Source organism: Canis aureus, chromosome 8 (assembly GCF_053574225.1).
Source record: "Canis aureus isolate CA01 chromosome 8, VMU_Caureus_v.1.0, whole genome shotgun sequence".
NCBI classification, from domain to species: Eukaryota; Metazoa; Chordata; class Mammalia; order Carnivora; family Canidae; genus Canis; species Canis aureus.
This window is the reverse complement of record NC_135618.1, coordinates 34317765-34332252: the sequence shown is the minus strand read 5'-3', so window position 1 is coordinate 34332252 and position 14488 is coordinate 34317765. Positions and strand designations below refer to the sequence as shown.

Below are 14488 nucleotides of genomic sequence, written 5' to 3'. Positions count from 1 at the left end.
TTTGGAGAATGCTTCATGTGCACTTGAAAAGAATGTGTATTCCATTGTTCTAGGATGGAATGTTCTGAATATCTGTTAGATCCATCTGGTCCAATGTGTCATTCAACCCCACTGTTTTCACGTTAATTTTCTGTTTGGATGACCTATCCATTGATGTAAGTGGGGTGCTAAAGTCCCCTATATTATTGTATTACTATTCATTAGCTCCTTTATGTTTGTTAATAGCTGCTTCATGTATTTGGTTGCTCCCATGTTGGGTGCATAAATATATACAATTGTGATGTCTTCTTGTAGGATTATTTCCCTATATGGTGTCTTTCTTTGTCTCTTGTTACAGTCTTTGTTTTAATGTTTATTTTGTCCAATATAAATACTGCTATCCTGTGTTTCTTCTCACTTCCATTTTCATGATAAATGTTTTTCCATCCCTTCTCTTTCAATCTGCATGTGTCTTTAGGTCTGAATTGTAATCAGCATATAGACGAGTCTTGCTTTCTTATTCCATAACCCTGTGTTTTTTTGATTGGAGCATTTAGTCCATTTACATTCAAAGTAATTATTGATAGATGAGAACTTATTGTCATTTTGTTACTTGTTTTATTATTTTTTTTTGTAGTTCTCTGTTTTTTTCTTCTCTTGCTCTCTTGTCTCATGATTTTGTTTGGTTTCTTTAGTGATATATTTGGATTTGTTTCTCTATTCTTTTATTTATTTATTTCCAGTTTTTGATTAGTGGTTAGGTTTGTGTATAACATCTTCTACATATAGCAGTCTATATTAAGATGATGGTCCCTTAAGTTTAAGTCCTTTCTGTACTCCTCTCCTCCTATATTTTAGGTATATGGTGTCATACTTTACACCCTTTTTTTTTTTTTTTTCTTTACACCCTTTTTTATGTGAATCCCTTGACTGATTTTTTTTTTAAAGATTTTGTTTATTTATTCATGAGAGACACAGAGAGAGAAAGAAGCAGAGACACAGGCAGAGGGAGAAGCAGAGTCCATGCAGGGAGTCCCATGCGAGACTTGATCCCAGAACCCCAGGATCATGCCCTGAGCCCAAGGCTTAACCGCTGAGCCAGGTGTCCCTTCCCTTGACTGATTTTTATAGATATACTTACTTTTACTACTTTTGTCTGTCCTGCCTTTTGTGCTCCTGCTTATGGTCTTTCCTTTCCAGTCAGGGTCCCCTTTAACATTTCTCATAAGACTGGTTTAGTGGTGATGAATTTCTTTAACCTTTGTCTGGGAAACTCTTAATGTCTCCTTTTATTCTGAACAATAGCTTTGCTGGATTAAGTATTCTTTTGATTTTTTTGGATTGAGTATTCTTAGCAGCAGGTTTTGTCTTTTAGCATTTTGAATATATAATACTACTCCCTTCTCGCCCACAAAGTTTTTGCTGAAAAATCAGCTGATAGTCTTATGGGGCTTCCCTTGTATATGACTGTTTTTTTTTCTCTTGCCGTTTTTAAAATTCTCTTTTTAATTTTAATTACTATGTGTCTTGGTGTGGACCTCCTCTGGTTGATTTTGCTGGATCTCTCTATGCTTCCTGATCTGGATTTGTTTCCTTCCTCAGATTCAGGAAGTTTTCAGCCTTTATTTCATCAAGTAAATTTTCTGACCCCCATTTTTTTTCTTTTTCTGGGATCCCTATAATGTGAATGTTATTATGCTTGATGGTATTGCTAAGCTCCCTTAGTCTACTTTCATTTTTTATTGTTATTTTTCTCTGTTCTTTTCAGCTTGATTGATTTCCATTACTTTGTCCTTCAGGTTGCTGATCTCTTCTTCTTCCTTTTATCTACTATTTATCCCACCTAGTGTATTTTTAATTTCATATATTAAGTTCTTCATCTCTGTTTTTTTTGTTTTTTTTTTTTAATGTTTTCTATCTCTTTGTTAATAGTCTCACTGAGGTCCTCTACTCTTTTCTTAAGTCCAATGAATATCTTTATGATCATTTCTTTAATGTCTTTTTTTTTTTAAGATTTTATTTATTTATTCATGAGAGACAGAGAAAGAGAAAGGCAAAGACATAGGTAGAAGAGTGAGCCCCATGTTGGACTCGATCCTAGGGTCCTGAAATCATGACCTGAGCCAAAGGCAGATGCTCAACCACTGAGCCACCCAGGTGCCCCTCTTTAAGGTCTTTTATTTTTAATTTTTTAAAAAGATTTATTTATTTATTCATTCATTCATTCAGAGAGAGCGAGAGAGAGGCAGAGAGAGAAGCAGGCCCCATGCAGGAAGCCTGATGTGGGACTCAATCCCGGGTCTCCAGGATCACACCCCAGGCTGTATGCGGCACTAAACCGCTGCGCCACCGGGGCTGCCCCTCTTTAAGGTCTTTATCAGGCATATTATCTCCATTTCATATAGCTCTCTTGCTGTTATTTTTGTCTCATTCTTTCATTTGGGACGTATTCCTGTCTCCTCATTTTGACTTACTGTCTGTGTCTATTTCTGTATGTTAAGAAATTCAGCTATGTCTCCTGCTCTTGAAAGTAGTGGCCTTCTGAAGATGTCCTACAATATCCTGTAGTGCAATGTCCCCTGTTCCCCAGAACCTGGTGCTTCAGAGCTGTCTTCCCTGTGTATTACATTTTCTCTGCTGTTATGGCTGAGCAACTTTTTTCTTCAGTCTGGTCATCTGCAATGGCTCTCTTTGCCTGTTGTGAGCAGGGTTTGGTCCCTGTGTTGTTATTGAGCCAGTCCGGGGCCACCTTGGTCTTAAGTTGAGTTAGTCAAGGTGTTTCCCAGAGATGCAGCAATACTGAACTGCTGCTTCACTCCCTGTGTTGTCCTCTGTGAAGCTTTTGTTGGTGGGCAGGGCCTGCAGTCAGACCAGATGTCTGCCCCCGGCCTACTGCTGTGGCCATAATTGGTCCCATATGTGTGGTTATCTTCCCCTCCGCAGGATATAGGTCACTTTGGAGTGCTACTGGCTTCTGTTGGGGCTGTGGGCTGCCAGGCTTATGGCACTGCATTGGATGGGCTTGGATCAAGGGACTATTGGAGCGTGCAAGTCCACAGAAGAATATGGTGCTGAGGTCTATGGTTCCAGCAAGGTCTGAGCAGGCCCACTGTGGGAGGCGACCTGCAGCCTCAGGAGACTGAGGCAGGCCTGGTTGTGGGGGCAGGTAACGCTGGAGTCCATGGGAGTGAGATGCACAGTGTTAGCAAGGTTTGCACAGGTCGGCGTGGTAGGGGCCTGGGGCTGAGGCCCGCCTCCAGGGGGTGTGTCTGCAGGATGACGCCGGGGCAGGGCACCCGCGAGCAAGTCCGCACTCCGTAGTGTTGGCGCTGTGTTGGTTTCTGCCTGTGTCTGCGTCTAAATAGGGGTAATGGGGGGAAACGGTGTCTACCAGCATCTTTGATCCTGAAGAAGTCTCGCAACATTCCCTGCCCCTCTAGCACAAAATCTGATTTAGTAAACAAATTTCCCTCCCGTATGCCCCAGGCGTTTTTCAAACTGCCGGTTCTGTGCTGTATTTCCATGGGGTTGTCTGCGGTGTTGTCTCTCTAAGGGCGGAGACTCCGCTTCCTGTGGCTCTCCCGGATCTCCTAAGCCGAGCCCGCTGCCCTGCTGATTGTAAGAACTACAGAATTTGACCCCTCTGATTTTCAAAGCCAAATATGGGAATTTGTCTTCTTGTGTGGGATGCCTATGCCTGGGATGCTTTCCATCTACTGCTCACCTTGCCCCCTGGCCCTTGAACAGTCCTGCCCTTCCCACTCTCTTTCATGACGTCTCTTCTCTCCATTTACTTGTGGAGAGTCTGTTCTGCTGGTCTTCTGGTGTTTTCTGGGTTATTTACACTGATGTGGGTGTTTTCCAGTTTTATTTGTGGGACAAGGTGAGCTTAAGATCCTCCTGCTCCTCCGTCTCCCCTGGAGGTCTCCCTCCTTCTATAACTCTTATTTGATAGATATTGCAATTCCTGATGATACCATCTAAAATTCTGTTGATCTTTTCTTATACTTTACCTGTGTACGTATATATATGTGTGTGTGTGTGTGTGTGTGTGTGTGTGTGTGTAGCTGTTTGTGAAATCCTAATATCAGTTTCTTAGGACACTAAATTTGGGGGTGAGGGGTTGTGAGAGCTTCTTTTTTTTATTTTGGGTTCCTTATCTAAGTTACAGTATAATAGCTGCAGGTATGATCTTATAATTTGGACAAAAAGAAAACATAGCTGAATTCACTCTATCTTTCTATGAAGTTAAATTAAGAAATTTAGTAAAAGCACTTAAACGCTGCATTTGTAAAATATTCCTATGGAAAACTAAAATATTCCAGGAAACAGTAGGAAAATATATACATATACTGTCATTAAAAATATAATATAATTCCATAATAATGAGTCAATTTATGGTAGTGCTCTGGGTTAGATAACTGATCAATGACCTTACAATATTATCTTCTTTCACATTCAGGTTTTAAAAACTAATTTGGCCGTGAGTAGAACTGGGCAGTACTCTGGGATTTTGGATTGTGCCAGGAAGATTTGGAAACTTGAAAGGGTTACAGGCTTTTACAAAGGCTATGTCCCTAGTCTTCTGGCTGTCATACCATATGTAGGCATAGATTTTACTATTTATGAGGTGAGTTTGTTTCCATGATGGACTTAAAAACAGATTTATTCGTTCTGAAATTATAGTACAACTTAAAAAATTTTTATCAAATTATAAATTTAAGGCAGAGTTATTAGAAACACAACTTTTACAGTTTGTTTTGCTGGCTCCTCTTCTTCAGGATTACATAGTAGTTTTCTCTGAGTGTTGATCTCAACCTCCCCTCTTCTCTCCCTGCACACTACCCACTGTCCTTTGATGACTCCATCTATTGCTGGGTTTCAAGATAGCTGGTATACCACTTACTTGCAGATCTGTTTTTTAACCTCTCTTCTGACCTCTAGACTACCAAGGAGATTGCATGACATTATTTTGCTTTTTTTTTCTTTCTGGCATCAGAAGTCTGATTTGTCTCTGTCAGACTTCAGGGAGAAACACAGCACCTCCAGTGGAGTCTGGAGTCCCTTACAACAAACCCCAGGCCCCTGTGCCTGGCAGGAGCATCTTTATAAGGGAAGTTCTGACTGCCCAACTTGGGAGCAGCCAAACATGTAAACGTATTACTAACAAACTTAAAATGCATTGATAATAAGACAATAATAGTAGGGGCCATTCACACCTCATCATAGCAGTGAACAGATTACCTAAGCAGAAAATCAATAAGGAAACAATGGCTTTGAATGACACACTGGGCCAGGTGGATTTCACAGACATATTCAGAGCATTTCATCCTAAAGCAGCAGAATACACATTCCTTTTGAGTGCATGTGGAACATTCTCCAGAACAGATCACACACTGGCTCACAAATCAAGCCTCAATGGGTACAAAAAGACTAAGTTCATACCATGCATATTTTCAGGCCACAACGCCATGAAACTTGAAGTCAACCACAAGAGCAAATTTGGAAAAACCACAAATACATGGAAGTTAAAGGACATTCTACTAAAGAATGAATTGGTTAACCAGAAAATTAAAGAAGAAATAAAAAATACATGAAAGCAAATGAAAATGAAAATAGGACAGTCCAAACCTTAGGGATGCAGCAAAGGCAGTCAAAAGATAGAAATATATAGCAATACAGGCCTTCCTCAAAAAGCAAGAAAAGTCTCAAATATATAACCTAGCCTTACAACTAAAGGAGCTAGAAAAAGAATAGGAAATAAAGCTGAAAACCAGCAGAAGAAGGGAAATAATTGAAATTGGAGCAGAAATAAATGATACAGAAATTAAAAACAACAACAACAACAACAGTAAAACAGATCAACTAAAGGAGGGGCTGGTTCTTTGAGAGAATTAACCAAATTGATAAATCCCTAGCCAGACTTATCAAAAAAGTGAAGAGAAAGGACACAAATAAATCAAATCACAAATGAAAGAGGAGAGATCACAACCAACACCACAGAAATACAAACAATTAGAATATTATGAGCAATATGCCAACAAATTGGGCAATCTGGAAGAAATGGATAATTCCTAGAAATATATAAACTGCTGAAACTGAAACAGGAATAAATAGACAATTTGAACAGACTCATAGCCAGCAAAGAAATGGAATCACTAATCAAAAATCTCCCAACAAACCAGAGTCGAGGGCCAATGGTTTCCCAGGGGAATTCTACCAAACATCTGAAGAATGAGTACCTGTTCTTCTGAAGCTGTTCCAAAAAAATAGAAATGGAAGGGAAACTTCCAAACTCATTCTATGAGGCCAGCATTATCTTGATTCTGAAACCAAAGACCCCATTAAAAAAGAGAATTATAGACCAATATCCTTGATGAACATGGATGAAAAAATTCTCAACAAGATAATTGAATCCAACAGTATATTAAAAGGATTATCCACTATGATCAAGTGGGATTTATTCCTGGGCTACAGGAGTGGTTCAACATCTGCAAATCAATCAATGTGATACACTACATTAATAAAAAAAGCATAAGAACCATGTGATCCTCTCAGTAGATGCAGAAAAAGCATTTGACAAAATACAGCATCCTTTCTTGATAAAAACCCTCAAAGTAGGGATAGAAGAAACATACCTCAACATCATAAAGGCCATACAAAAGGTCCACAGCTAATATCATTCTCAATAGGAAAAACTGACAGCTTTTTCCCTAAAGTCAAAAACACAGGGATGTCCACTCTCACCACTTGTTCCACATTGTACTGGAAGTCCTAGTCTCAGCAATCAGACAACAAAAAGGTATCCAAATCCATAAAGAAAAAGACAAAATTTCACTCTTTGCAGATGACATGATACTCTATGTAGAAAACCCAAAAGACTCCACCAGAAAGTTGCTAGAACTGATATATGAATTCAGCAAAGTTGTAGGATATAAAATCGATGTACAGAAATTTGTTGCATTTCTATATACAAATAATGAAGCAGCAGAAAGACAAATCAAGGAATGAATCCCATTTATAATTACACCAAAAACCATAAGATACCTAGGAATAAACCTAACTAAAGAGGTAAAAGATCTGTAAGGTGAAAACCATTGAACACTTATGAAAGAAGCTGAGGAAGACACAAAGAAACGGAAAAACATTTCATGCTGGAGGTTCCTCGAGTTAAAAATAGAACCCTATGACCCAGCAATTGCACTAGTAGATATGTATCCACTGGGTAAAAAAATGCTGATTTGAAGGGGCACATGCACCCCAAAGGTTTAAAGCAGCACTATCAACAATAGCCAAATTATGGGAAGAGCCCAAATAGCCATTGACAGATCAATGGATAAAGAAGATGTGGTATAGGGGAGCCTGGGTGCCTCAGTTGGTTAAACATCAGCCTTCAGCTCAAGTCATGATGTCAGGGTCCTGGGATTGACTCCCAAGTTGGGCTCCCTGCTCAGTGGGAAGCCTGCTTCTCCATTTCCTTCTGCCCCTCCCCCCTCTTGTGCTTTCCTTCTCTTTCAAATAATAAATAAAATATTTTAAAAAAGAAGATGTGATATATATGTATATATATCACACAAATATATACAATGGAATATTACTCATTGATCAAAAAGAATGAAATCTTGCCATTAGCAACAATGTGGATGGAACTAGGGTGTAGTATGCTAAGCAAAGGAAATCCATCAGAGAAAAACAAATGCCATATGATTTCACTCATATTTGGAATTTAAGAAACAAAACATGAACATAGGTGAAGGGAAGAAAAAAATAAAATAGGATAAAAACAGAGAGGGAGGCAAACCATAAAAGATTCTTTTTTTGTTTGTTTGTTTTTGTTTTTTCCATAAAAGATTCTTAACTATAGAGAACAAAATGGGAGTTGCTAGAGGGGAGGTGAATGGGGGGACAGGATAAAAGGGTGATGGGCATTAAGGAGGGCAATTACTGGGATGAGCACTGGGGGTATATGTAAGTGACGAATCACTAAATTCTACTCCCGAAAGTATTACTACACTGTATGTTAACTAACATGAATTTAAATAAAAAATATAAATACAATTAATTAACTACAGCTTTAAAAAAAGTAAGAGGAGAATGTAAGTTTTTGGGGGGCTACGTATGAGAAATAATGACTTTTTTTCTAGGTTAATATTGTCCAGTTTCACTTTGGTCATTCTCTATAGCTGATTCTTATAGACCATCAGGCATGAACTTTCTTACCCAAATCCCTCTCTATTTGGTAATTCCTGGGACCTTCCACCCCCAGCAAACGTTTTAATTCTCATCAGTGGTTAGGATAGCAATTAGAATTGCGGACTCGGACTGCTTGAGTTCTAATTCTGGCTCCACGGTTTTCTCTGGGCCTGGATTCTCTCACCTTAAAAATGAGGATTTATTCAGTAAACAAATAATGATTGAGTTGCATGTACAAGGCTCTGTTCTAGGTGCACCAAACAAGAGAGACAGAAAGTCCTGTCACTGGGGATCTCAACATTCTTCAACTGGGAGACAGACAATAAATTATTTAAACATATAATGCCTTAGTGATAAGGGTTATAGAGAAAAACAGAACAGGAAAGCAGAATAGGTAGTGTTAGGGACTGAAATTTTCAATATCATGGTCTGGGAAGGTCCTCCTGAGATGGTGAATTTTGAGCAAAGAACAGAAGAAATGGAGAGGGTGAGCCATGTATAAATCTACAGGGAGAACAGGGTGGGAGCGTGCCTGTGTAGCTGCAGTGGAGGAAACCGAGGGTTAGTAGGAGGTGAGGTGAGAGAACGAGATTTAGCAGAGCCTTGCAGGCCGTGGAAAGTACTTGGCCCCCTTGTTGAATCAGTTGGCCATCATGAAAGAGTTTATTTCTGGACTCCTGAATTTTACTTCATTGATCTGTATGTCTATGCTTATGTATCACACTGGCTTGGTTGGTGGAGGTCTGTAGTAAGTTTTAAAATCAGAAAGTGTAAATTATTTAACCTTGTTCTTTCCTAAGCATTGCTTTGGCTATGCTGGATCCCTTACATTTTCATATGAATTTTAAGATCATCTAGTGTCGGAAGTTCTAGGACAATGGAGAATGTAGTTGTTCACTTGAAAGAATGATGCTGGTATGTTGGGAGAGTAAATGGTCAAGGAAAATACGGTATCATTTCAGTGAAAAACCATGGATCCACTTAAGATTTTATGATCATGAATTTAAAATGAGACCAATCAGCATGGGTGTGTGTTTTCTCAGTCATGTTTAGCTATATTCTAAACTATTTTCATAGCATATGAAATCACCATTTACTCTTGTCACTCTTATTCTCTTATGAGAGTTTTCCAAAGGCTATATGGTTTGTGATGACATCAGTGCTCTTATGGCTATTTAATGTGTTTCTTGTGTTTATAATTTTTCTGTTTTAATATCTAACACAATAGATAATATTGATAGATATAACCCATAGAAACAAAAACTTTTTGGTGTTCTCAACAACTTTTAAGAGTATAGAGGAGTCCTGAAACAAAAATATTGCTGGTAAGGGATATTGTGCAGTTTGACACAATAAACCTCCCTAAAGATTAGGTGATCAGGGCTCTCATAGTTGAGTGGATAGTGAGTTCCCATCACTAAGGTTCTCTGATCTCTGGTTTGTTTGTACACCTCTGAATAATTCTAGTTGCTAGGATGGCACTTAGGAAAAGAGGTAATATTTAGATAATTTGAGCCCTGGAAATATTGGGGGTAAGACTTTACTAACTGTAACTGAATTACACTAAAAATTGGCAGCTCAAAAATGTCCTATGGATCTTATTACTTTGTCATGGATGACTGCATTCTGCATTTTATATTCTTTTCTATAATGTAGGAGTCTATGCCTATTGTGAGAAAAGATATTAGCATTTTATTATTTTGGTTCTTCTTTAATAGTTGTTAAAGCATATTATTACTTTGTTCTCCGTCAGCTTTTGAAGACTCATTTACTAAACACTGATACAGAAGGCCCTGGGTTGCTGACTTTGATTGGATATAATGCCTTCTCTAACTTTTGTGGTCAGTTTATCAGCTACCCCCTGCACCTAGTGAGAACTCGCATGCAAGTTCAAGGTGAGTTTTTGTGAGGAGGATGGCAGTGTAAAAAGCTCTATGTGATTTAGGAACTTTTTTTTTTTTTAACTTTCTGTTCTGAAGAATGTCTAAGAACCCTCCTCATTTTCATCATTCAGTGCTGCCTCTTTTAAAAAGACGAAATTAGGAAATTGTTCTTATATGAGTGGGAATGGTGCTATTTATTTACCACCTTGGGTGATACAATGAATGTTTTCACACTGGAGGGGTCCAGTCTTTTTGGAACTAGAGTTCATAAGACTGTGATAATGAGGGATTCAAAATTTAGATACCTATCTAAATGACTGTTATAAGTCTTCTGCAAGCTGAGATGCAGTGATTCTGTTTCACTTAAAAATAACTTAAAGTGGGCAGCCCAGGTGGCTCAGTGGTTTAGTGCCGCCTTCAGCCCAGGGCGTGATCCTGGAGACCCGGGATCGAGTCCCACGTCGGGCTCCCGCCATGGAGCCTGTTTCTCTCTCTGTGCCTCTGCCTCTCTCTCTCTCTCTCTGTGTCTCTCATGAATAAATAAAATCTTAAAAAAATAACTCAAAGTATCTGCTGATTATTAGGAAAAATTATCTATTGAACTCAGAAAAGAAAGATTATATATGTGCATATATTATATATAATTATATATATAATATATATATCATATATATCTCCATTATATATATTATATATATATCATATATATCGCCATAAAACTACCACCAATGTCAAGACATAGACATTTCCAGTGCTCCAGAAGGCTCCTTCATACCTTTCCCAATCAATAAACACCCTCACCCCAAGGTAACTATTATTTTGACTTTAATCACCATTTATTAGTTTGCCTCTTTCTTTCTTTCTTTCTTTCTTTCTTTCTTTCTTTCTTTCTTTCTTCTTTCTTTCTTTCTTCTTTCTTTCTTCCTTCCTTCCTTCCTTCCTTCCTTCCTTCCTTTCTTTCTTTCTTTCTTTCTTTCTTTCTTTCTTTCTTCTTTCTTTCTTTCTTTCATTTATTTTTTCTTTAAAGAGAGTATGTGAGCAGGGAGGAGGGGCAGAGAGAGAGGGAGAGAGAGAATCTTAAGCAAGCTCAATACTCAGTGCAGAGCCCGAGGCATAGTGCAATCTCACGATGTGAGATTCATGACTTGAACTGAAGTCGAGAGTTAGACACTGAACCAACTGAGCCACCCAGGTGCCCCTAGTTTGGCTATTCTTGAAAACTATGTACTGTTTTGGAAAGTCATCTTTGTTTATTGCATGTAATTATCTTCTTTGGTGTATAGTATTTCTTTACACAAATACTACACTTAATCCATTGCAATATTTTAAAATTTATTTTTTATTTTTATTTTTTATTTTATTTTATTTTTTTAAATATTTATTTATTTATTTTTCATGATAGTCACAGAGAGAGAGAGAGAGAGAGGCAGAGACACAGGCAGAGGGAGAAGCAGGCTCCATGCACCAGGAGCCCGATGTGGGGTTCGATCCCGGGTCTCCAGGATCGCGCCCTGGGCCAAGGGCAGGTGCCAAACCGTTGCGCCACCCAGGGATCCCTAAAATTTATTTTTTAAATTGAAGTATAGTATATTAGTTTCAGGTGCAACATAGTGATTTGACATTTATATGCATTATAAAATGCTCAGCACAATACTGTGGAAAACAAGCACTTATTTCTTTCTTATTTCACTCATATCTATATCAAGAAAATAATTTTTGGATTATAGGGTAAATGCACATCCAGTTTTAGTAGATACTGCCAAATTGGTTTTCCAAAGTGTTTATTTCAGTTTGTACTATAATGACAATGTGTAGGAGTTCCAGTTGCTCTGCATCTTTGTTAACACTTGTTATTGTCAATCTTTTAATTTAGACATTCTGATAATTGTGCAATAAAATTTCACTGTGGCTTTATATTTATCAATGACTAATAATATTGAACACTTTTAATGCTCATTTTAAATATTTTATTTATTTATTTTAGAGAGAAAGAGCAAGCATGAATGGGGGAGGGGCAAAAGGAGAGGGAGAGAAAGAATCCCAAACCGATTGTGCTGAGCCCAGACCCTAACACAGGGCTCAATCTCCCGACCCTGAGTTCATGACCAGAGCTGAAATCAAGAGTTGGGTGCTCAACCGACTGAGCCACCCAGGCAATATTTTTCCTTTTGATTTGATATGTACACAGCCATGGCTTCTGTGAATAGGAAAAAAGTTTCTTCCTTTCCAGCTTTTATACTTTTTACCTCCTTTTCTTGCTTCATATCACTCATTAGGAGCTCCAGTACAATGCTATAATGATAATGGTAAGAGTGGACATCTTTATCTCATTCCTACTCTGAAGAAAACTGTTCCAATATTTTACCATTGAGTATGATGTTGTAGGTTTTTGGAATATACCCTTTGTGTGACTAAGGGAGTTCTCCTCTATTTCTAGTTTGTGCAAAGTGTTAAAAAAATCATGAATAGGTTTTGAATTTTATTAAATGCTTTTTCTGCCTCAAAATAATACTATTATTTTCTCCTTTTTTTTTTCTGTGAGTGAATGATTTTCAAGTGTCAAAACAACTTTTAAATCATGGAATAAGTTTCACTTGGTCATGTTGCATTACCATTTTGTATAATGTTGGATTTGCTTGATAATATTCTGAATAGGATTTTTATATTATATTCATGAGAATTTTGTTGCTTGTAATGTTCCTTCCTGTAATGTTTCTGTCAGGTTTTTGTATTAATGTTACATTTGCTCCATAAAGATAGTTCGAAAATGTTCTCTCTTTTTCTAGTCTTCGGATGAATTTGTGTATAGCTAGAATTTTTTTTTCCTTAAATATTCGGGAGAACTCACCAGTGAAGCCAATTTTGCCTGGATATTTTTGATGGAAGGTGTTTTCTTTTTTCCCCTGTTCTATATTTTAATAACAGTTTCTAGTTCTTTAAAAGGTATGGATTGTTCAGGTTTCCTATTATTCCATCAATTTTGAGGTATTGTGCTTTTTAAAGAATCTATCCATTTCATCTAAATTGTTTAAGCCTAATAGCATAACATTATTAATAGTGTCCTTTTAATATGCCTTTAATAATGACTGTAGGTTTTACAGTGAAGTCTCCTTTTTATTTTCTGATATTAGCAATTTGTTATTTTTGTTTTTCTTAATCAGTTTATTTGGGGTTTATTGTTTTTATTCATCTTTTGGTTTTGTTGATTTTCCTATATTGTACATTCATGTTCTGTTTCATTGCTTTCTGTTCTTATTTTTGTTATTTTTATCCTCTTTTTTTGCTTGTTTTTTTTGTTTAGTTTCTTAGGTTCAAAGTTTAGATCTGGGGTTGCCAAACTATGCCTCGCAGGCCAAATCTTACCCACCACCCACGTGTGTAAGTAAAATGTAATTGGAACACAGTCAGGCTATTTATTTATGTACTATCTACAGCTATTTTCAAGCTACAATGGTAGACTTGAGTAGTTGCTAGAGACCATGTGGTCCACAAAGCTTAAAATATTTACTATCTGGCCTATTACAGCAAAAGTTTGCTGACTCCTGTTTAATATAATTGATTTAAAAATTTTTTCTTTTTTTCTTTTTTTAAAAAAAAAATTTTTTTTTTTTAATTTATTTATGATAGTCACACAGAGAGAGAGAGGCAGAGACACAGGCAGAGGGAGAAGCAGGCTCCATGCTGGGAGCCCGACGTGGGATTCGATCCCAGGTCTCCAGGATCACGCCCTGGGCCAAAGGCAGGCGCCAAACCGCTGCGCCACCCAGGGATCCCTAAAATTTTTTTCTTTTTTGATACACCAATTCCAATTTCTGAATATTTCTCTAAGTACTGCTTTACTTATATTCCATAAACTGATAATATTTGCATTATCATTCATTTCAAAATATCATCCAAATTTCCATTGTGATTTCTTTCTGACTCACTGGTTATTTAGAAATATATTGCTTAATTTACAAACATTTGGGGATTTTTCCAATGATCTTTCTGATATTGAACTTGTAGTCTAATTGCACTGCAAAAAGAGAATGTACTCTATAGGATTTCTATTCTTTGAAATTTATTGAGATCTGTCTTACTGGCCCAGATATGGTCAATTTTGGTGAATGTTCACTGTATACTTGAAAAGAAAGAGGATTTTGAAGTTGTACTTAGTGTCCTATATATGTATTCTATAAAGTAAATTAGTGAAGTGTTAATCAAATGTTTTATACCCTTGCTGATTTTTTTAATTTGCTTTTTTCTATTAGTTACTGACAGAGGTGTGTTTAAATCTCTAACCACAATGGTGGATTTATTTAACTCTCTTTTAATTTAGTCTATTTTTCTTTCTATATTTGAAGCTATAGTATTATGTATATTAAAACTTAGTACTGATTTTTATTATGAAATGTGTCCTCTTTATTGCTGGTAATATTTGTTTTTGCTTTAAA

The 14488-nt window shown here is 37.2% G+C and overlaps 1 protein-coding gene across 1 annotated transcript in view; it reads left to right on the top strand.

Moving 5' to 3' along the window:
• Positions 1–14488, top strand: part of LOC144318589 (mitochondrial adenyl nucleotide antiporter SLC25A24-like) — a 49149-nt gene that overhangs the window by 29315 nt on the left and 5346 nt on the right. Inside the window, exons 8-9 of the mRNA XM_077905678.1 lie at positions 4442–4609; positions 9926–10067. Coding sequence (XP_077761804.1) covers positions 4442–4609; positions 9926–10067 — 310 coding nt within the window. The remainder of the gene's footprint in view (positions 1–4441; positions 4610–9925; positions 10068–14488) is intronic.